The 22,531-nt window shown below is 34.2% G+C and overlaps 4 protein-coding genes across 6 annotated transcripts; 2 read left to right on the top strand and 2 right to left on the bottom strand.

Moving 5' to 3' along the window:
- On the top strand, positions 1,089-10,104 carry LOC109351483 (V-type proton ATPase subunit a3-like). 2 transcript variants are annotated; one of them, XM_019592928.1, is made up of 19 exons: positions 1,118-1,140; positions 1,186-1,352; positions 1,737-1,781; positions 2,518-2,637; positions 2,726-2,833; positions 3,451-3,561; positions 3,655-3,828; positions 4,585-4,722; positions 5,278-5,385; positions 5,590-5,697; positions 5,823-5,971; positions 6,707-6,860; positions 7,695-7,855; positions 7,969-8,175; positions 8,391-8,574; positions 8,666-8,749; positions 8,839-9,032; positions 9,274-9,333; positions 9,691-10,104. In XM_019592928.1, exons 2-19 carry the CDS (start codon positions 1,203-1,205, stop codon positions 9,893-9,895), a joined length of 2,460 nt encoding a protein of 819 aa, XP_019448473.1. In that variant the 5' UTR covers positions 1,118-1,140; positions 1,186-1,202; the 3' UTR covers positions 9,896-10,104. The 2 variants fall into 2 exon arrangements, with proteins under 2 accessions (XP_019448472.1, XP_019448473.1); XM_019592927.1 differs by having other exon boundaries at positions 1,089-1,352.
- Positions 11,642-14,769, bottom strand: LOC109351484. Its single transcript, XM_019592929.1, has 2 exons — positions 12,331-14,769; positions 11,642-12,300 (listed from the first exon to the last, which is right to left on the bottom strand). The coding sequence occupies exons 1-2, from the start codon at positions 13,840-13,842 to the stop codon at positions 11,914-11,916; spliced, it is 1,899 nt and encodes a 632-aa protein (XP_019448474.1). The 5' UTR covers positions 13,843-14,769; the 3' UTR covers positions 11,642-11,913.
- Positions 15,010-18,702, bottom strand: LOC109351485. 2 transcript variants are annotated; one of them, XM_019592931.1, is made up of 7 exons: positions 18,329-18,702; positions 17,521-17,861; positions 17,224-17,376; positions 16,479-16,571; positions 16,095-16,159; positions 15,564-15,651; positions 15,010-15,329 (listed from the first exon to the last, which is right to left on the bottom strand). In XM_019592931.1, the coding sequence occupies exons 1-7, from the start codon at positions 18,663-18,665 to the stop codon at positions 15,111-15,113; spliced, it is 1,296 nt and encodes a 431-aa protein (XP_019448476.1). In that variant the 5' UTR covers positions 18,666-18,702; the 3' UTR covers positions 15,010-15,110. The 2 variants fall into 2 exon arrangements, with proteins under 2 accessions (XP_019448476.1, XP_019448475.1); XM_019592930.1 differs by having other exon boundaries at positions 15,564-15,657; positions 16,101-16,159; positions 18,329-18,701.
- Positions 18,858-21,797, top strand: LOC109351488 (nascent polypeptide-associated complex subunit beta-like). The gene is made up of 6 exons (XM_019592935.1): positions 18,858-18,985; positions 20,172-20,239; positions 20,632-20,780; positions 20,887-20,943; positions 21,299-21,337; positions 21,417-21,797. The coding sequence occupies exons 2-6, from the start codon at positions 20,172-20,174 to the stop codon at positions 21,590-21,592; spliced, it is 489 nt and encodes a 162-aa protein (XP_019448480.1). The 5' UTR covers positions 18,858-18,985; the 3' UTR covers positions 21,593-21,797.

Here is a 22,531-nt window from a genome sequence, read left to right on the forward strand (position 1 = left end):
AGAAATAATGGAAAGAGAAGACTTTGAGAATCATTAAATATATTTGAGTCATGTATTGTTTGCTTTATTCTGCTAGGTGTGGACTATATAAGAATTTTTTTTAATTGTTAATTGGTAATAAAACATTAGCAGTTTATTATTACTGCATTTTTATGACTAAATTAATCCAAAAGATAACCACAATAACAATTGTGTGAACTTAAGAGGAAGTTCTTAAAAAAAACATGTTGGTTAAAACTTGTTAATATCTAAAGATTATCTCTATGGAAAACTTGAGTTAATTTTTTTTTCGGGGGTAAAAAAGAATATTTTATTCTCAACATGTTGATATTATCAGATAATTAATAATTATAAATGATGTGATTTAAGCTGTGAATTAAAAATAAAAAATATAATATCATAGTTATATGGAAATATCAATATTATACTATTATTTAAAATATTAATAATAGTAATTATGTTGATTTGGCAAGTTTGATTGAGTTTTTACCTTTTTTAAGGTTCAACTTTTTAAACATATAACTTCTTTTTTTAATTATTAATTATATTTTTTTATGAAAAGAACCCAGCCAAATAAGCCTTAAATAGGTTGGATTATGCATTTTATTCACATAGTTATAATATTTTAAAAGTTTATATTTATTTTGTTTCTTCTAAATTTTCAAGGGTACCACTTTAATTTTTATAAAGGTAGAAATCCAATTAATACTCAAAGATTAGAAATTTGAGTTAAAATACTCATTTGTCTGAGTCATGTAAAAAATAACTAATTTGACTTGATTAATTTTTTCAGAAATCATTTTATATTTTTTAATTTTCAGGAATCATTTTAAAAGAGACAAAACTGTAATCAATTGAAATAGATACTTACTCATATTTTGAAGAAAGAAAAAGATAAGTTGATGAATGGACTAGACCACACAAGGACAAAAAACACTAAATAAAATTTGGAAGTAAAAACAATAAGGCCCAATTTGGTGGTGGCAGATAAGAATGGAAATTAAATTCCCGAAAGTAATATGGTTGAGATTATGAATAGATATTATTATTAAATTATTAAATATAAAGAGTGTGAGAGTGCGTGGCGAGGGTGTAGTAGTAGTTGAGTAAGAGAGACACAGATAGATCGGTCCTTGATTGATTCTCTGTCTCTGTTCTTTGAGAATCAACAATCCAATCCAATCCAATCCAATTCAATTCAAATGGCAGAGTTAGATCGTGGAGGATGTTGCCCTCCGATGGATCTATTCCGTTCAGAGCCGATGCAACTTCTTCAACTCATCATTCCGATCGAATCCGCTCATCTCACCGTTTCTTATCTCGGTGACCTTGGCCTCCTTCAGTTCAAAGATGTTTGTTCTCTTTCTCTTTCAATATTCTTTCTCGTTAGGTTATTTTTCAGTCGTAGATGCCTAATTTTATTATCATGTTTTCATTTTAATTAATTACTTTATTGAATTTCTCATCGAGATTTTTTGATCAGAAGAAGGTCGATGATGTTGTTATTCATCATAATCTTCTTTTGTATGTGATTATATAGTTACGGTTTTTATTTATCTATATTGTTTCAAATTTATAACATGTAATCGTGTTTAAAAGGATTGTGTTGAATAGTTATTATGCCTGCTATGAATTACGATAACCTGTTTTTAAGTTTTTTTTAAATCTAAGCGTGAGGATGTGTTGCTTTGAGAGATATCTCTAATTATGATGTGTTTTCCTTATGTTTTTTACAGCTTAATACAGACAAGAGCCCTTTTCAACGGACTTATGCTACTCAGGTATGTTTGTTTTCTGCTATGATACTGTTTCTTTTCCTTGATTCTGGAATCTTGATACCGTGCTTTGCTTGTATTAAACTAACGGATTTTGCAATGCTCATGGTTGTTTTGAATGATATAATTACGGCTCATCAATGATTGGTGGCCTTATCTGCTCCGAAACCTGTTTAAAATTGTTTTCCTTTATTCTTTATCTGTTTTTGTTATTGAAAAATGGCATACCACTTTGACTTTATGTTGCACAATTTTATCACGGGTCAAAGAATTATCCATGGGACAATGACTAAGATAGCAGAACAGGGAGGGGGGGATCTTGGATGGTGGATTGTGGACAATATTTGAAGTCTTCTTTGAAGTGATTATTTCTCACGTTACTCAAATTTGGAATTTACCTTTTGCTGCATATATTAATAGTGTGGCTGGAACACAACTCTTATCTTTAAGGAGGTGTATTTGGCATGACTGTTGGTTTGGAATTTTGCATTCTATTTGGTGCACAATACATGTCTTTTAACGGGTTTTCCACAATATTGAGGGATTGGGCAGCTTTTCTCCATTCATTTTTTTCTTTTTCTTTGCCGTTTAGAGTTTTGCTCATACATTAGGGAGGATTCGATGTCCTCCAAACTCATTGTATTTTCTTCTCTTTGTTTTAATGAACTTTCTTTGATCAAGAGCAAAATATTGATGGTATTCTTTTTTATTTTTTCGGTGATAAAAATTGGCCCTTATGAAGATAAAAAGATGTGGAGAGATGGCTCGTAAATTACGTTTTTTCAAGGAGCAAATGTTGAAGGCAGATGTTTTACCAGCACATTCTACAACAGTGGTTGATGTGAACATTGATGATCTTGAGGTACATATTAAGTGTTTGCTGAGAAAGTTATTCCCCCTTTCTTTTACTTTATATTTTATAAGTTAACATCTGGTTTGTCTTATAATAGGTAAAACTTGCGGAAATTGAGGCAGAGTTAACTGAGATGAATGCAAATGGCGAAAAGTTGCAGCGCTCTTACAATGAACTTGTGGAGTATAAGCTTGTTCTGCAGAAGGTGTATTCTGGTTTCTAGTTATCTCACCGGTCATAAGTTTGCTCTTTGTAATCATAAGACGAACTCAACTGATTTCCATATAATTTGCTTTGGGGCTTCTTGACTATTGATATCTCAAAACTTGTTGAATTGATATATTGAAGAGTGTCATTAGCATATGTAATTGTGGCATGGTGGTCTGAAGCATAGGGTGTGCTTAATAGAAGGCAAAATGAAGTTGACAGTTTGCCAATGCATGTATTACTGTATGTTAAGGAGGGGAGCACACATGCTATACCATAAAAGTGTGCCACTTGTTGTGATTGGTCAGAAAATACTTAATTATTATATGTTTTTTACTTAAATACATTTTTCAACCAGTCACAGCAAATGGCACATTGGGTGACACACTGACACACCTTTTGGGACAACAGATGTGCTCCTATAAAGGAGTTACACACTAATATTTTTGAGATACTTACAATTTGATGTGGTTCTACTTGACTTCTATTTAATATTCTATATATATATATATAATTATATATACATGCTGATATCCAGATATGAGATTAGCTTTTAGATGTGTAAGTTTTAAGATATGACAGGCATATTAATAAGTAATTGTTCTTATTTTCCAGGCTGGTGAATTTTTCCACACTGCTCAAAGCCGTGCTGTAGAGCAGCAGAGAGAAAATGAATCACGCCAACTGAGTGGTGAATCTTTGGAAGCACCATTATTGCAAGACCAAGTATATTTCTTTCATGTCTAACTTATTTTTCCTCCTATAATGTTGTCAACTATTTTATAATGAATTGATTCCCCTTTTTGGTCTGTTATAAAGGAATTACTAGGTGATTCATCAAAGCAAGTTAAATTGGGGTTTTTAGCTGGTCTTGTTCCCAGGGAAAAGTCCATGGCATTTGAGAGAATTTTATTTCGTGCTACCAGAGGCAATGTGTTTTTGAGGCAAGTTGCTGTTGAGGATCCTGTCACAGACCCTGTTTCAGGACAAAAGGTGCCTACGTTGCAGGCCGTTGTTAATGTTTATATATTTTTGTTTTCATTATAGCTGATAGACGGATCATATTGACATCTTGTCTTGGGGTATGTTAGTCTGATGCATCCAATGATTATTTTTCTTGGGTCTGTATTAATAATAGGTTGCTATCATGCATCACTGCATAATGCATAGGGGGTATGCTGTCTTGGTCATTCTTGGGTTCAACATAGAAATTGGATTCTCTCTGTCCTTTTTAATCAAATTAAAACCTCTTGATTTATTTGCTGCCTAAAGGCTCTTACCTTTATTTGGTTTATTGGCTGTTGTTTCTTGTCAATGATATACAATGCTCATACAGATCACAGCTGGCCTTGTCCTTGTAAAACATGATGCATTGAAAATGCTCTCTATTAACAGTGATGTTTCTTTTGAAGTATGAATATGGGATGATGTTCTTTAGCTGTATCCTGTCTTGAATATTCCACCTTATTTTGACTGTTCTGTTAATACTGTACCCATAGTTGGGCCCTGTTGGCATTGACAAATTGAAATGTGATCATTGAGTGATAAACTTTCCAATCTCCAATTATATTGGAAAGCTTGCTACATTTTTTGTGTTATGTTTCTAATACCTTCAGTACCGTAAATATGAATCTATGCTTGCTATTTAACATATAAGAAACAAGGTTTTGCATTTAAATATGTTTTTGCCCATTGCAATATTTTCTTCTGGTTTGTATTCTATGTTGACTGGTGAATGTTGACCTGCAGACAGAAAAAAATGTGTTTGTGGTCTTCTACGCTGCTGAAAAAGCAAAATCCAAGATTCTGAAAATATGTGATGCCTTTGGTGCTAATCGCTACCCTTTTGCAGAGGAAGTTGGAAAACAAACTCAAATGATAACAGAGGTTTGTATTTTGGCTCTTAGTTCCCTGAAGGAAAACTTCTGCCCCTGCTAATTTAAATTGTTACATGCCTCTTCTGTACTGCATTAAAGAAGCAAATGTGAATTTAAATTGATAGCAGTAACTCCAGATATTCTTCCTTCACAATTTCATTGTTCTGATTATTTACTCTCAATGATTATTAAAATTGATAATACTTATTAAAGAATGATCTTTTCTTTCTTGATAGAAGAATTTTATTAAGAGAGGAGAAAATATAGTACACAAGCAATAGGATAAGGAATGCTCAAGAGCTAAAAAAAATGACAAACAAGTACAAGGTGAAACAAGAACTAAGAACAAGAAGCATGCATCAAAGCATGCCAATGTCTTTGCAGATATGATTGTTTGCCGCTATATAATATTTTTATTTATACGTAACAATGAAATTTTTCTCGCTAAGTTGTTTATTTGTATGGTTTATTTGTAAGAAGCCTTAGTTTATCTGTTTGTACAACTTATTAGGCAACTTACATTTATGGGATTATGTCTAAACAGTTTTAACAAATTCACAAGCAGGTTTCCGGAAGACTTTTAGAATTGAAGACAACTATAGATGCTGGACTGCTGCATCGGGGTAACTTGCTACAGACTATTGGTGCTCAATTCGAGCAATGGAATCTTTTGGTATGTCGAAAATTTAAACTTGCCCGTTATTTTGTTTCTGTGTGTAATGCATATACACCTGAACTTGACCACCTACTTTCTTTACCATGATTTTTTGGTCATGTGCAAATCTTTCTCAAATCTATGAATTATTTTTTGATTAATATTTTCTTCTGTTGCTATTACTGATCAATTTCTCTTGAAAATATCTTCCAACCCGTGAAGGTGAGGAATGAGAAATCTATTTACCATACCCTGAACATGCTAAGCCTTGATGTGACAAAAAAATGTCTTGTGGCTGAAGGGTGGAGTCCTGTTTTTGCAACAAAGCAGGTACTTACTGTTCCTGTGGTGCTTTATTTTATAATGCATTTCTTTTTTGTCTAGCTAGAGTTAAGTACCTCGCTTATGGTTAATGTGAAAATGATTTTATGGAACATGTTATGTTGGATTTTCAGATCCACGATGCATTACAGCGGGCAGCAACTGACTCTAACTCTCAAGTTAGTGCCATTGTGCAAGTTCTGCATTCTAGGGAGTTGCCACCTACATATTTTCGCACAAACAAAGTCACTTCTTCATTTCAAGGAATTATTGATTCATATGGGTGAGAACCATTATGTTTCAATTTTTCTCTTCAGCCCTATAGTTTTGCTTGTGTGTAACATGTGCTGAGTAAGTGCAACATACATATGGTATGCATGATCATCACATGTCAATAATATGTTTGTACTGTGAATATATACCATTGAAGTTTGGATATAAAGAGCAGTGATGTTTATAGTTACTTATCATGATCAAAAGTACAGGTTGAACAGCTATTTTAGCAATCTGAGAAAATTTCATTGTTCTCATAGAAGTGATACATCAGAACCTTACTCTTGCATTACTAGCGTGGTTTATCCCGCTCTAAGTTATTTTTTGTTTTGCAGACAGTTATTGATATGTCATCTACAATTAGTGTTTCATATTGACTGGGATTTGATCCACACTCAAAATAATTCATTTGATTTTTTATAAATAAAAAATGCAGCTTATTGCACGAGGCTCCCACCTAGTGGGGTCTGTGGAGGGTATATGTATGTAGCCTTACCCCTCTGTAAGCGGAGAAGCTGTTTCTGAGATCACGTAGAAACCTGTATTGAAACTCAGTATTATCTGAGCAATTCAAATGCAAAAGTTAGATATCAGTAGACTTTGAAGCACTTTATTTTCTAAACATATTGCTCAAATGCATAAGAGTGACTGCAATTATCTTAAAAATTTAAGTGCCTGATTCCTTATTTGTTCTATTTTTTGAAAGATATCAGACTTATATGTGGGTATTATGCTAATATCTCAGGGTTGCAAAGTATCAGGAGGCAAATCCTACTGTGTATACTGTAGTTACCTTTCCGTTTCTTTTTGCTGTAATGTTTGGTGACTGGGGGCATGGAATATGTTTACTACTGGCAGCTCTATATTTCATAATTAGGGAGAAGAAACTTTCTAGCAAGGTAACTTTTATTTTTTCATGAAATTTTTTCCTTTAATAAAAGTATTAGAAGGCAATGTTATATTTTGATTGGAGAAATTAAGTTGATTTTCTCCACCCTTTGTCTAAAACGTCTTATTAGATGTCTCATACTATGTATGATGGGTGTGTATGCAGATACATATTTACATGGTTACACCATGTTGATAAATACATTTTTACAAGGTTAGAAACCTTATGGATTGATGAAAACCATTGGCAATCTTTTGTGTTAACAATTTCTGTAGTAACTTTTCTTTATGCAACTACAAAGAACTCTTATATAGCATATTCAGTAATTTAATAATTTTTGAAGGTTTATATTGCTGCTTGATAAGTGAGAGAATTTTCAAGTATGTATGTCACTGCTCTTTCAAGAGCATGCATATGGATTGCTTGCATTCATTGAAATTAGTGGTTATTTTACTGTTGAAAGATTGTATTTTCTTTTTTGGTCTATTAGTTAAGAAGGTCTTCCTCCCTAATGAGTTTTGGAATTATTGCAATATGCAAAGGACTTTACCAACTAAGCCTGTGACATCTTTGTTCATATTCGATGATTGCTATTAACTAAATGATGAAAAATATTTCAAATTTGTTGACCGACCGTGAAAATTTTCAGATTGACAGTACATTTTGCTATCAAATTCTGTTCATTAGTGTGTTATTTTTGTTCCTCTTGCATTAATATACAACAACCAAGCCTTAAATCCCTCTAGGTCGGGTCGGCTTCCTCTTGCATAAATATATTTTAAGTTATTTATTTTTCATAATAAAAAATCAGTCTTCTAACATTAAATCTTTTGGTGAAAAACAGAAGCTTGATGACATCACAGAGATGACTTTTGGAGGACGTTATGTTATTTTTTTGATGGCACTCTTCTCAATCTACACTGGTTTCATCTATAATGAGTTCTTCTCTGTCCCATTTGAAATCTTTGGGCCTTCTGCGTATGAATGCCGTGATCTATCTTGCAAGTAAATCAAATCCCTTCACGGCTTCACTCGTGACATTTAATATTGTGCTTTATGCTTTTAGAAATTTACTAACCATCTTTCTTGTCCTTTTCCTACCTCTTTTTTTTATATAGGGATGCTACAACAGCGGGTCTGATAAAAGCGCGCCGTACTTACCCATTTGGTGTGGACCCTGTATGGCATGGTTCACGAAGTGAATTACCATTCCTAAACTCATTGAAAATGAAAATGTCAATTATTCTTGGGGTTGCACAAATGAACCTTGGAATTGTAATGAGCTTTTTCAATGCTATATTCTTTAAGAACAGGGTAAATATATGGTAAGTATACAACCATAACATTTATTTTTAGGAAAATGCGACTTAGTTCCTTTCTCCTGCCCCAGGGGAAGAGGGTGGGTTGAAATAGAATTCCCACTCACTTTTAGGCAATTAGTCATATCTGCAATAATATCACTGAATTTCTTTTAATTATTATGAACTGGTTCACTAATTTAGCATCAATGCCATTTTATTGTGCACTTTTCACTTTTCAGGTTTCAATTTATTCCCCAGATAATATTTCTCAACAGTCTATTTGGCTACCTATCCCTTCTTATTATTGTGAAGTGGTGCACTGGTTCTCAAGCTGATTTGTATCATATATTGATCTACATGTTCCTGAGCCCGACAGATGATTTGGGTGAAAACCAACTCTTTGCTGGTCAGAGAAATCTGCAGGTTTTTTAACTTCATAGACCCTCTTCCCCAATCCTTTTTTGGTGTATTTCTATATGAATAATACTTACATGCTTTGACCTGTTATTATCAGATTACGCTTTTGCTTCTGGCCGCTATCTCTGTGCCTTGGATGCTGATCCCAAAACCTTTTATTTTGAAGAAGCAACATGAAAACGTATGCTTCCTTCTTACCTGTATCTCTCTTTTTTGCCCTTACATGGAACTTTTACCTTTGTTCTGATTCTAATACTCTGGTTACTTCAGAGGCACGGAGGTGATTCCTATGCACCACTTCAAACGTCAGCGGAGAGCTTGCAAGTAGAGTCAAATCACGATTCCCATGGTCATGAGGAATTTGAGTTCAGTGAAGTCTTTGTACATCAACTAATACACACCATAGAGTTTGTCCTTGGAGCAGTTTCTAATACAGCTTCTTACCTTCGTCTATGGGCCCTTAGGTATGTCCCTGCAAATTTTCTTACAAACATACACAGCCAAATGCACTCTCTTTTATAAGATAGAGCTTCTATCTAGCTCAAAAAAAAGTAGTTACAGTAATTAAAAATATAGCTTTTGAGGTAAGTGAAGTAATTGTCTATTCTAGTACTAATGCTTGAGTCAGATATGTGGGCAGAGCCTCCGTCTTGCTTTTTATTAAAATAAAGTGATGCATTTGCTGATTTTATTTTCTTTACTCAGTCTTGCTCATTCAGAGTTATCAACTGTATTCTACGAGAAGGTTCTGCTGCTGGCATGGGGGTATGTTAAGTTTATGGACTTCTGTTATATTTTCTTGTTTGTGATTCATTAGGATTGTGAAGGATGAGTATTGAACCTTCAACACACCATTTTCAGCTATGGCAAGATTTCTATTAATAGAAACTCATCACTGTTAAAATGCACTTATTTGATTTTTGAAATTGGAGTTTTTAAAAGCGAGTAAGATTTATGAAAATGCTATGCACTGGGTGTACTGATCACCTTTACTCGTTGTTGCTCATTATTCATTCTCATTCTCTACATTCCATCTCTTTTTCCTTTAAAGTTAAACAATAGTTTGTCCGGATGAATTAAAATATGGGAAATGACTGGTAATTGATCTTCCTGGTGTCACAGGTACAATAACGTGATTATCCTGATAATTGGTCTCCTTGTCTTCATTTTCGCTACGGTTGGAGTGTTGCTTGTGATGGAAACTCTGAGTGCCTTCTTGCATGCCTTACGTCTTCACTGGGTGGAGTTCCAGAACAAGTTTTATGAGGGAGATGGTTACAAATTCCACCCTTTCTCATTCTTATTGATTGAAGATGAGGATGAGTGATTGGTTTAAAATCACATTAATAAGGTGTGGTTATGTAGCTTTGAACTTTTATTGATTCTTTCATTTGCTTTGACAAGTCAGTTATCTGCGGATTGTATATTTTGTGGAATCCTAGGACCCTTTTCATACAAAACCATTATGCATCTTCTTTATTGATGCCTTTGAGGGAATAAATGTATCTCTCTCTCTATTAGGGGAGTAACTTTGTATGATCTTCCCGTGGTGGCAGTGTAATAATTATAAGATAACTTAATATTTATATACTTTTGTTTTCTTTTCTAAAGAATGATTGATATTTATTATGATGATGATATCATAAGATGCTTACTATCATAAGAGAATGGTGTGAGGGTTTTGTACTCTTAATTGTTTATTCACAATTTTTGTTAATTAATTATAATTTCAGGCAATACAAATTAGAGGCATCATCATGTATACAAAAGTTAAAACTATAACTTTGTATAAACCAACTATTTATGTGATATTAGCGGATCAAAGTTTGAATTTTTGTGTATTAATTTGATTAATCATGTTTAGAGATATCCCTTATAGAACAGGGAAAATTTGAAACTATAAGATTTCATGTTTTGAACAATGTCTAAGAGTAAGGTCAAGGTATACCTAATAACTCGGTGGCAGTAGTTAGCTTGTTATTTATTTTATTTTTATGTAAATATTGTTGAGCTTCCGGACTGCATTTTTTACAAACTAGTTTAATCCGTTTATTTTTCAAAATTATATGGGTTGATGTTCTCTACAAACAATGGTTTCTTTCTTTTTCTGATGAATAAGGATTGAGGATGGGTGAATTGAATTGATATGGAAACTCTATTCTTACAATAGATGGTTAATAATAATGGTTAAAACATTTCCATCGACTAGACATATCTCTTATATTTTGGTGCGATTTACAGAACATCCTCTTCATACATCATATGAAACTTATTTGTAGGGGCACTATAACTACAACTGTCTCGTATCCATACTCCACAAGTGGTATTGAAATTTATTTGACAATTAATGGTTATTTTGTGGTGTAAGACTTGGAGGAGTGCATCTGCTTTCTATAAATGAGTGTTTTAAATTGCGGTTGCGGTCATTGCGATGTGGATTGTGGCCGTTGCGGAATGAATTATTTTATGAATAAAAACATATTTTTGACGTCGATGCGGCCTGATACGGACCAAATATAGTTCGATGCAGTTGTGTTGCGATTGTATAACTGTGATTTGGTATCACACCGCAATTACGGTGTGATGCAATTGTGGCAGTCACCACAACCACAATATTGCAGCCACATCATATGATGCGGTTCGCAATTTGAAACACTGGTATAAATGCATCTAACCTTTTGGTTTTGAGTGTCTTGCTTTGAGTCATTTAATTGTTTATTATGATTTCAACCTTGATGCTTCTTGGTGGGATGGTCTTGATGACAACTCTTGAATAATTGCACAGCGAGTGGCAGAGGAGGCATGACCAGTTCCATATGGTATTTTGCCAACTTACAATTTATTTTCTTCCTTTTTTTAGTATCTCTTATGACATGATATTCTAACATGCATAAATATTATTGATTTTGGAGGAAGACGGCATGATTGCCCCTTAAACAAAATAGTATAATTGCATCAAAAACAACTTAAGAAAGTAAACACCTAAGTACACTGAAAAATTTCACAAATGCACAGCACCTTGCTGATCCCTTGATCCTGCAAGCTGAATTGTCTCTACGCAGATTATTCGTAGTAACAGGTTCGAAAAACAAGTTACTCGTACTAACAGGCTCGAAAAACAAGTTACTCGTAGTAACAGGCTTGCAGATTACTCCGGAGATTGGGTTTCTCCTGGCTGTCTTACTCAGCTATAGCACTTCAAGTTGTTTCATCTTCATCTATTGACCAACAAAGGAAGGAGGAATTTCCTTCATTTCGGTCTCCATCGCCCCATATACCCTTTTAAACAGTGGAAACAAATGATGATGATGATGAAGGAAAAGGAATATGGTTTTTACCAATACATCAGATACAAGCTTGAATAGGTCTGGCATGAGCAAAGGGTGAACTGTTTCTCACATGAGTTTCGCGTTTGGGTATTGACATTACTGTTTCAAAAGCTTCAACGAGCAATGCCACCTTTGTGTTTCTATCTGGAGCAAGTTTTGTGATAGTTTGTCTGAGTGCAAAATCAAGCATCCACTCATCCGCATTCTTTCTTTCGTCCATCATTTGATGCTTCAGCTTAACCTTTTCCGGTTCCTGATCAGGAGCCAATGACAGGAAATTTGGCTTTTGTGGCTTGATGTTTCTCATTTCCTCATCATCATCTTGCACACGTCTCTGGCGCCTATTTGTCCATTGCCAATTAGTTCTTGCATTCTTCTTTCCATCACCTATGAAGCTTGAGCTCTCCAACTTATTGGCCTTAACCTGATCTCCCTCCAATAGTTGCAGGTCTTGAACAACAATGATGGTTTGTTTCTCCTTGCTAATGCTTTCATCACTATTCTCTTGGCTTGAGTCACTGTATTCAAGGTTCTCATCAGTCGCGCAAGCTTCAATCATGTTGTGGCCTTCACTATTTTCAACCATCTCATGATCAAGTATCTTTGTGGCACAATTGGCCTCATCACCAACATGCTTTTCATTTTCTCTATTATTATCTTCTGCATCTGTCAGATGCTGAAATACTTCTTCGGTTGAAGAAGATTGATCACAACTTATCCCATTGGACGAGTAATCAGTTCCGCGAGTCTCAATGCTTTCACTTGTGCCTTCTAAGAAAGAATTAATGCCTTGAGATTCTGTTTCGGAACAGGTGTATTCTTCTTCATTGGCTTCTTGGACTGCTTCTTCAACCAGAATATCCATGATATGACTGCTTGCAAGGTCTTGAAAATTCATTGCAGACACATCAGGAAAACTCTTCAAAAAGGACTCAGATTTTGAGTCAGTCTCCTCTGAGGAGACAGAAGAATCAATGTCCTCTTCATGGCTAGACGCACAACAGTGTTCCTCTTCCCACTCCAAATCAATAAAATGGGAGTCAGAAACATCCAATTCAATATTCTCTTCATTTTCCTCATCATAGCTAACATTGCTTATGCAGCTTCCTATAGATACTTCTTCATGAAACCAAGTAGGTTGTTGGCTTTCATCTGCATCTTCAGCATTTTGTTCTTGATAAAAGGTGTTGTTGGTATTTGCTTCAATCGTAACATCAGTAAAGCAGTTTTTTAAAACCTCCTCAAGATCAATCTCAGACTTAAGGACAACATTATTCATGCTTGGAGTAATTTGCTTGACCCCATCCTCTTCTACTGCTAAGCCATTCTCCTTAATCGCAAAATTCATTTGTTGTCGATCTTCAGTGTCTCCTTCATTTTCCTTAACATGTACTTCAATGAAGAAATGCATATCAGTTTCTTGTGCCAAGGGAGTGATTATTGGAATAACCATATTAGCTTCATCATATGCAGGCCTTTCATCAAAGACATTCTCCTGCTCAATATTTTTGTCCTTCTTTGTCTCACAGGGTCCCTTCAATATTTGAGGGCTTCGAGCTTCACGCCTCATACTTTTTTGGGTCTTTAAAAGATGTCTCCTTGCTGATATGGAGCTTTTCAATGACGGCAAAGAAGGTTGTTGGAGATGGTCATTTAGAGAACAATATTTATATGAACAAACCTTCATGACTGAAGCTCCCTCAGAATTAAGCATGAGGTATGATGGGAACTTAGAGTCCTTCAAAGTTGAAGAGCAAGTAGTTCTCTCTTGTGCATTCAAACTAGATGAACGTGACAAAGTTTTTTCATGTTTTTTACTAGATACAGAACTAGCTCTCTTACCATATGAACCAGATTGAGTATTCTGAAGACTCGCTTGGAAAAGCTCCTTCTTTGCTTCTGAACTGCTTGTGGACTTCATGTAATTCGGAGATCCGTCTGTCATTCTCACTTAAGACTTCTGGTTTTGTGGTGATGGTGCAGTAGTTTGAAGGACCCATGAAGGTGGTGATTGAAGAGCCTCCAAACCAGAAAGCTTAATTGATCTTGACTTCTTCATATCAGTACTATGCTTTTGCCATTTTGTTTCTAGAAGAAGATAGTTTCAGGTTTCCCAATATTATCAGATATGAATACCATTATCAAGCTTGATTGGAACTATTCATTGAACCATATTCAAAAGAAAACCACAAACACAATAGGTGGGATTCATGCATAAGAGGAAAAGAAAGTACATTTGCTTTTCTCCTAATGAAGCATTGCAAAGGAAAAAAGAGGAAGGATTGAAATCCAAACAACCAGAGGGAGTGACTCTACCCTCTTGTGGTCTTGGTTTATTTTTCCTTGTTTGAGGCAGGTTTTTATTTTTGGTTGTTTTGGCAGATGATGAAATTTGATTAAGGCTGATATAAGTGTTGCATGCTGTCTATGAGTAACAAGTGATTTAAGGTTCTGCTTGTGCATTTTTCTGACATGATTTATTATTTAGTTCGTATCTGTAACATGTGAATTATGCACTGTCTAGTGACATGTTTCTTACATTTGAAGCTTAAAATTGTTTTTGATTTGATACCCCAACTCATCCATCTTCAGATGACTAAATTATCTTCTATTGATTTTGTTGGATAATGAAAATCCCTGAGGACTTTTCTAGGTGATATATGAAAACATCACACGTTGTCTACTTGCTTTGGCACACATGATTAATGGCAATTAAGTTCAATTAAAGGCAACCGAAGTTCATGAAATAACTCAACGGTTTTTGCTTTCTACTCAATTGCTTCATTATGATCTTACATAAATGGATTTATAATTACTGTGTTATTGAACTGGAAATTAATTTATTGAATAAAATAAAATGAGTGAAAGAAAAATTGGAAATGTTTTTTTTATATAACAAATACATAGATCGTTTTGATTTTAGTCCCTCAAAATATTATTTTTGTATTTAATTCCGTCTTGACGTGGCTTCCTTTTGGCCATGTCATCATTTTTAATCCAAACTTGAAGTTGGGGACCAAAAAAACTGAAAAGAAAGTTAGGGACCAAAACAAAAACAATAATAAAATGTAAGGACGTGTTTCAAAACACCAATATTTACAAGAAAAAAAAGGTATTTAAGCTGAAATATAATGAAGTTGTGAGATGAGAACAATATTTCTCAGATGGTCTGTGCTGTTGAACGTACCACGTATATACAAGAACAAAAAAAAATTATAATTTCTTTTGCACAGCAATAAGAAGTACAACAAAAATAGGAGAAACGAGAAAAAGAATATACAGCAAAACCTGATTCATCGCACTTTCTTGAACCACATCATCTTCCATGGGGTAGTCAGATTTATTTTCTATAAATGCATCAAAAAAATTCTGGTAGCCTGTGTTCTTTAAATAAAATGGAGATCCTGTCTTAACCTTCAGCATTTCCATAGCCTGCCAGTGTAAACCAGAATGAATACAAGTATTAAAAGATATAACACATTTCTAATAATCCTACATGCATGGGAGAAACATCATAAGTTCATAACATTAGAGTGCTTAAATATAAAATACTAGACAAGGAAAATTTTCAGTTTTTTTTATAAAGATCAATACTCTGAACTCATTTTGCTGATAAGACCCTAACCATGCCGACAGTTATAGAACAAGTCGCCCACCAGAAATTACCTGAAAGCTGTACATGAACTGCCTTGCTCTCTTGTTTACTTTAGCACTTGGGTGAGACTGAAGCTTCTCATACATACTTCGAGCCTCTTTGAGCCTGCCAATCATCAAAATACGGTTGGTAATTTCGAATTACATGGTTGGAAATTATAAATATATGCATCTCCCCATACAAATGGAGAGATGCTGTAGTTGTTTCTAATGTAATCTCAGTTGTACCAAACTGATACAAACTTAGAATCTAAGACTAACTGCACACTTCAATAAAAATATGCGATTCATTTTCAAAAGAAATATGTTGTGAGTCTTGTGACTTGTGATCTTTTTTATAACTACTTAATTAAATCCTTTAAGTTAAACTGAAGACATTATACATGGTTCTCAGTCAAAACACAATTGTCAGTTGTCAACAAGCTCACGACATATGGACCTGAATCATCAACCTTGCAAATGCATTTGAGGAAGTGATCAAATCGTATGTAGAACACAATCTGGTAGATTCCATGAGAAGTTTAGATGTCACGAAGTTTCTGAACATACCTATTGAGGGAGTCTTGACAAATCGACCACTGCAAAGCAGCCAATCCATGTAGCTCGCTCTGCACAGACATGATTAATCTCATGCATTTATTCCTCCAAATATTTTTCCTAGTTTCCCTGCTAGAGTATATGTTATTACATTTCTAAGTTAAAAAATTACATACTTATGCCATACTCAATAAAACTTATGGTATAGGGAAAAAAACCCTTTTTGTTGGTTTCAAGTAAAATGCTCATCTCATTCCGTTGGTCCCATGTGTTTCTCCCTTATCAACCATGAACTTAGTAGGCATTCAGAGAGATGACATTAGCTTCCTACTGAAAAGATAGATATGCATTTTTTTGAAAATCGGTAATTATTTAAATTAAAGTAATTACCTTGAAGGTTAATTTATCCATAACCTTTTCATAGTAGGGCAATGCATCCTTCAGCTTTCCAGCATTCATTAACAAGTCACCATCCTTCAATACCTATAAATATTAAATGCAACTCAGAAAATTATATCATGCTGGGAATACAATTGATGAATAACTAAAGGAGTGGGAAATAACAAATGAAATTATAAAGATCAATACTCCAAAATCCAAAGCAATTTAACCAAATATCATTTGAGAGTCAAGATATACTAGATAGGTTTATGGAATAAGAAAAATGAGCAGCTTTTTATTTTTATTTTTCTTATAAATATTCTACAATTTGAAAATTTATACTTCCAACTATTTATAGTGATCATATTCAAAAATAGAATTAGAGTTTGAGCAAGTGCAAACACAGGCATTTTGAAAATATAGATATTTGACACATCATTTCACATTTGTAACTATGCTCTATGAATTACAAAAATAGGAGTCAAATTTTTTGTGTAAATGTAAGAACTCATTCCATAACTTATATTATTTAGTTCTCTTTAACAAACAGCTTGTTTGCTCAGTATGCTATCCCCTGGTTTCCATGGTAGGAAATGAAGAGGAATGCTTTCACTTTCAAGTCCATTTTGAAAACCAATAAAAGGCTCAAAGTTAATGATACTAAACAATCAACAACAGTGAAACCAGAAGAATATCACAAAGAAAACTCTTTATTAGAATAAGGGAAGACTAGCAGCAACATTGATATGCTTACCTCCTCACACTCAGATTTTAGCTTTGGATCAATATTTAATCCAACTTCCTTATTGTAGGCAGCAAGTAGCTGCTTTGTTCGAGCTTCTTTAACAGCTTTTTCTTCTTCGGTCTCTAGAACCTCTCCAGGACGTATAACCCTTCCACCACCATACTGAAAAGGACAGAAAAATAAGTAAAAATTTAAAGGTAAACGATGAAAGGAAATCTCAAACAAGTAGAATCTCTGTGAGAAACGAGGAAAGATAGCTTCATTTTGAAAGATGGGTATACAAATATGGAATATGGAATATCATACTGTTTTTGAAATATTGCCAGGTCTTGGAAAGACACCCCAGGTAGAAACTTTTGGCTTGTAAAATTGTGCCTCATCTTCCTTAGTTTGTCCAGGTTTTTGATCTGTTGCAGCATCAAACTTGGTTGAATCTCCTACAATCAGCTCCACCTCAGAAAAGTCACCATCAGAGAATGAGTCTGAAATGGGAACCAGTCCAGGTGGCAACCCCCTAGTTGTCTTCTTATCGGCAAAGTCAAGGCCCACAAAATCAAGTTTCGAAACTGACAGTCCTCTCTTCTTACCATCACTATTATTGTCTATAAAAGTTTTTCCAGAAGTCTTCTCACTCCCCATTCGCAATCCTAAGAAATTAATTCAGATATCAATTTTAACATGAGCATCATCTTGAAAAACACACCTTCTCATTGTATATTACCTAAGAGAAATGAACGCAAGTCCAAATTTATCACCCGATTAGACTCTTCAGCGAAATCAAAGATATCATGTGAATTTGGTTTCAAAAAACAAACCCTGTGTATTTTACAAGGCCAATATAGCTTAATGGCTGTAACTAATAACAATTCTGTTGACCGAAATTATGACATAATACTAAGTTTTCTCAAATAATTAGTTTAGCTATAATACTAAGTTTTAAATCTGGATCCGCAACCGCTACACATCCATATATTAAGGTTTTGGGAGTTGCCGAAGCTTTATGCTGATCGCAATTGCATTCATATGCCCGCTATTGTCCGAAAAGAAGGTTCTAGAAGTTTCCAAAACCGAAACCCAACCCTAATTTAAAACATTGGCACACTACTATCATTACCTTGAGTTGTTTCATCCGCAGTGTCACTAACCCCAACTCCTTTATTCTGCTTATACTTCTTGGCCTTTTCCATTGCAATCTTCACAGAAGCTTCCAAATCCTTCTTCCCACCATCAACATCATTTTCCTGTTTAATCGATTGTTTATAAGCTTTAGCTTTGTTAAACGCAAGCTTCACAGGATCAACCTGGGACGCGGTTTCTGTAGAAGTTTGTTCAGAAGATTCAGCATTATCAGTGTTCTTAGCACAATATAACTTTGTATTCTTAAAAGCTATGGTGGAAAAAGAGGATACGATGCTGAATGAAGAATAGCATGAAGGTTGTAACGAAGCCATGAAGAAGAATCACAATCACACATTTCGTGAAGTTACTAAATAACTCTCTCTCTCTCATCTCACCCATATACTCCAATTTGGGCCCAATTGGGCTTTTCTGTTATTGGGCCTGGACAGAAAATTGGGCTTTTCTGTTATTGGGTCATATACTCGGCCCAATAGTGCAGGTTATTTATTTATTTTATTAAAAAGTGAAGAGGAAAAAAAGGCTAGGGTTTTTACAAGCGGTGGTATAAAAAGGACTCTTCGCATTTCCTCGGTCTCAGGTATACCCTTTCTTAGTTCCAACACACTGAGCTTAAAACAAAAACTTAACAAAGGTATCGTCTTTTCTCTTCACCTATTTCATTTCATTAATCATTTCTGACCTAACGATTTTGAATAAGTTCGGAATATGACCAGTTTTCGGGTTATTGATTCAATTGAGAGTTCGTATGTTTTGCATCTAGGGTTTTTTTTGTTACGGGTGTTAAAATTACCTCCGAGGATGAACAAAAATATACTTTCGTTCTTCTGATTATATTCTGTGTGGAAAAATATTGGAGACCTAAACTGAAGAGGCTTTTAAGATCCATTTCCGTTCCACATTTATTATTATATATGTGTGTGTTAGTTTTCAAAGCCGAGTTTAGCTAGCATTGTTTTTTTGTGGTGTTAAGATGGTGTCATATCTTTCACTATGTTTTTTTATTTTTATTTTTGAAATTTTGATAAAATATGACTTTTTGGTTTTTTGTGTTCTATTCTGAGGATTCCATACGAAAGGTTTTCTATTGTGTCATGTAATTATGTAATATATTTTAATTTTAGTTCTGATACATAAGTTTTATGATTCATTTGTTACCTTTCTACCACTGTATAAAACTTGAATACCATATCATATCATACCACCGCAAGTCATTATTTAATGAGTCAATCATATAGAACTAGATAAATTGAGTGAGATGTAAATCATAGGATGAAGTGGATGGATGAAATGTGTTACTCAAGCTTGAGGAGATATTTTAAAACTATAAGACCTGAAATGTTATATGAACTGAAAGTTTGACTTTAAAATGTCAACAACAAAAAGAAAGTGAAAGTAGCATAGGTGAAAATGTTGTGTTGGATGAGTGAACACACTACATAAGTGATTAGGAATGAACTTATTCGGGAGAAAATTGTAATAATATGGTAGAATTGTGCCTTACATGATTAGGACATGTGTGGAGGAGACAGTTAGAAGCCCTAACAAAGAGTAGATCAAATAGAGGTTAGTGAGAGAGTAGAAGAAATGGAGGTTTGTCTATTTTTTTAGAGGCTGGGGAAGGCCTCTAAAAGTTAGAGGCATATTTATCGGAAACGTGTTGTCAATAGACATGATTTAAGATAAAGCATTATGACCCACTTTGTGGGAGTATGTGACTCAAGCTTGGTTGTTGCTTAGTTCTGTTATCTTTTGTTTTTGCATCTTAATCGAGGCTTAATTTTTTGACATGCAATTTATTTTTCTTTGCATTTACCCAGATGAATCGGGAAAAGTTAATTAAGATGGCCGGTTCAGTTCGAACTGGTGGAAAGGGTACTGTTAGAAGGTATATGTGAACCAAGTTTCTCCCATTCTAATGCAAAGCAAGTTTTCTTGTAATGTCAATATCTACTGTGAAAATTTTTAACATGCTTTTTTCTTTAAACTGCCTTGATACATGTGTCATTGGGTGAAGGGGGATTTTCTTTGGGGATGAATAAACTGTGTATGGCGAGTCAAATTTAGAGCATGTGTTATTCCAAATGATATTAATGTAAAAAATAATTTTAAGGAAAATTTGGCTCTCCTCGAAACAGGTTAGGTCTTCCTGCTTGGATTTAATACCTGCTAAGCTTTATTTTTTAATTAAACAGCGGTTCTTCTGTTAACATTTCTATAACATGTTTAAAGCATTTGAGTTTATATTTCTCTTCATGTTTTTGCCTTTTCTTTGTTTAGAAAGAAGAAGGCTGTCCACAAGACAACAACTACAGATGACAAAAGGCTTCAGAGCACCCTCAAGAGAATAGGAGTGAATGCCATCCCGGCAATTGAGGAGGTCAACATCTTTAAGGATGATGTAGTTATCCAGTTTCTCAACCCCAAAGGTAATATCAGTCCATAATGTTCAAATACTTGTATTTTTTATATTATAGGATATATGTTTGTTTCAGTGTCTAAAATTTACTGAGATTATAATATTGTTTTTTCCAGTTCAAGCATCTATTGCTGCGAATACTTGGGTGGTTAGTGGATCTCCACAAACTAAGAGTAAGCAACTATATCATTTTTCTTTATTGTGGAATGCCTTTTTACCAAGTTGAGGTTGTACTGTTTGCTCGAATATAAGCATTGTCAACTTGATTGCTTATTATATAAAGTAGTATACTAATGTTAACCTGCTCCATCAATATTTGTTCGTATGTGCTAGTCTCGCATGCCTTTTAAGGATATCAGCTCGATTGTACATTGTGAATTACATTTGAATATATGTAATTATGCTATATTCTTGAGCATGCTTTGGCATTGTTTACCACAATTTCAAAACTGACTTATTGTGATGTGCTGTTTGATTTTTAACTGATATGATTGGATGGATTAAAACTTACGTCTTTTTATTTTACAGAGTTGCAGGATATACTCCCTAGCATTATTCATCAATTAGGTATGTACCTTGAACCTTGGTTTTGTATTTGGATTTTATGATTCTTCCAAACTTACACATTTGGATTTTTGTAATGCAGGACCAGATAACTTGGAAAACCTGAAGAAGCTAGCGGAGCAGTTCCAGAAGCAGGCTCCTGAAGCAGGTGCTGGTGCAACCATTGCTCCGGAGGACAATGATGATGATGACGTCCCAGAGCTTGTTCCAGGGGAGACTTTTGAGACAGCTGCTGAGGAGACCAAGGCCTCTTCTTAGAGTATTATTGTGTTATCATATTTTCTGAAATTTTCCTTGTCAATCAAATTTAAGTATTTCAGGTGGTGTTCAACTCTCCTGTGATATACTTTAAATTTCAAATACTCTAAATTTCATCTGCTTTCCTTCATCTAACAGCATTGCTACTTGACTGGTCTTGAGTTTGCATAGTTTGTGGATTGCTAGTTGCTCCATGTAGAAATCAGTTTTGCCCCCACACTCTATACTCATTTTACTTAAATGTTTAACTCATCTATACTGTTATTCAAGTGGAGGCTCGGATCTTGAACTAGCATGCCTTTCGAAGTTTGTGATTAAAAAATGTTTTTAAAATTCCAATGCATAATTGCCATTTGGTGTAACACCATAATTTTGGGTGATAAGGTCACCACAATATAGTGATCCAATGCCCGGAAGTAATAGTGTTGTTTATCACAGATTCTTCTCATAATTATGTAGCTTTGGTATTTAGGGTTTTACTTTAAAAATGGGCTATATAAATGCTCATTTTCTCTACCATTTTTATAAATCTGCTGTGCCATCTCAGTCTTTATCCAGGGCGATCAATTACAGGTTAAAATTGGCTATTAATAGGTTAAAATTAAAAAAATTGGTACATTTTTTTTGGGTACAAGGTTAAAATTAATGGAAAGGCGGTGTTCTGTTCTATTTCTAATTAAAATAAAAAGAAATCTGTAAGTTAAGAGTGCGTTTGGTTTGACCTTGTTCTTGAATTTTTTTTTATTCGAATCACTTTTTTCTTGAATAAAACGTTTCATTATTTGTTTGGTTAGGCATTTTGGAATCATTTACTAGAATAAAACGTTATTTTATGCTCAACATGTTCTAGCTTATCGCCTATTACTTTACACTTCACTTACATATTCCAGTCAAATCAAAATGAAAAAATTATATCTTTTTATGTCTATTATTATTGTG

This window comes from Lupinus angustifolius, chromosome LG07 (genome assembly GCF_001865875.1).
Source record: "Lupinus angustifolius cultivar Tanjil chromosome LG07, LupAngTanjil_v1.0, whole genome shotgun sequence".
NCBI classification, from domain to species: domain Eukaryota; kingdom Viridiplantae; phylum Streptophyta; class Magnoliopsida; order Fabales; family Fabaceae; genus Lupinus; species Lupinus angustifolius.

What these genes read in the sequence shown, in the direction of transcription:
- LOC109351483 (XM_019592927.1), top strand. Translation starts at nt 1,203, where the DNA reads ATGGCAGAGTTAGATCGTGGAGGATGTTGCCCTCCGATGGATCTATTC. An exon ending in AACGGACTTATGCTACTCAG is followed by an intron (nt 1,782 to 2,517) that starts GTATGTTTGTTT and finishes GCCCTTATGAAG; the next exon opens with ATAAAAAGATGTGGAGAGAT. An exon ending in GTTCTGCTGCTGGCATGGGG is followed by an intron (nt 9,334 to 9,690) that starts GTATGTTAAGTT and finishes CTGGTGTCACAG; the next exon opens with GTACAATAACGTGATTATCC.
- LOC109351484 (XM_019592929.1), bottom strand. Translation starts at nt 13,842, where the DNA reads ATGACAGACGGATCTCCGAATTACATGAAGTCCACAAGCAGTTCAGAA. An exon ending in AAGACCTGCAACTATTGGAG is followed by an intron (nt 12,301 to 12,330) that starts GGAGATCAGGTT and finishes AATAAGTTGGAG; the next exon opens with AGCTCAAGCTTCATAGGTGA.
- LOC109351485 (XM_019592931.1), bottom strand. Translation starts at nt 18,665, where the DNA reads ATGGCTTCGTTACAACCTTCATGCTATTCTTCATTCAGCATCGTATCC. An exon ending in TGCGGATGAAACAACTCAAG is followed by an intron (nt 17,862 to 18,328) that starts GTAATGATAGTA and finishes TTAATTTCTTAG; the next exon opens with GATTGCGAATGGGGAGTGAG. An exon ending in TAAAATCTGAGTGTGAGGAG is followed by an intron (nt 16,572 to 17,223) that starts GTAAGCATATCA and finishes TAATATTTATAG; the next exon opens with GTATTGAAGGATGGTGACTT.
- LOC109351488 (XM_019592935.1), top strand. Translation starts at nt 20,172, where the DNA reads ATGAATCGGGAAAAGTTAATTAAGATGGCCGGTTCAGTTCGAACTGGT. An exon ending in CCAGTTTCTCAACCCCAAAG is followed by an intron (nt 20,781 to 20,886) that starts GTAATATCAGTC and finishes TGTTTTTTCCAG; the next exon opens with TTCAAGCATCTATTGCTGCG. An exon ending in TGGATCTCCACAAACTAAGA is followed by an intron (nt 20,944 to 21,298) that starts GTAAGCAACTAT and finishes TTTATTTTACAG; the next exon opens with AGTTGCAGGATATACTCCCT.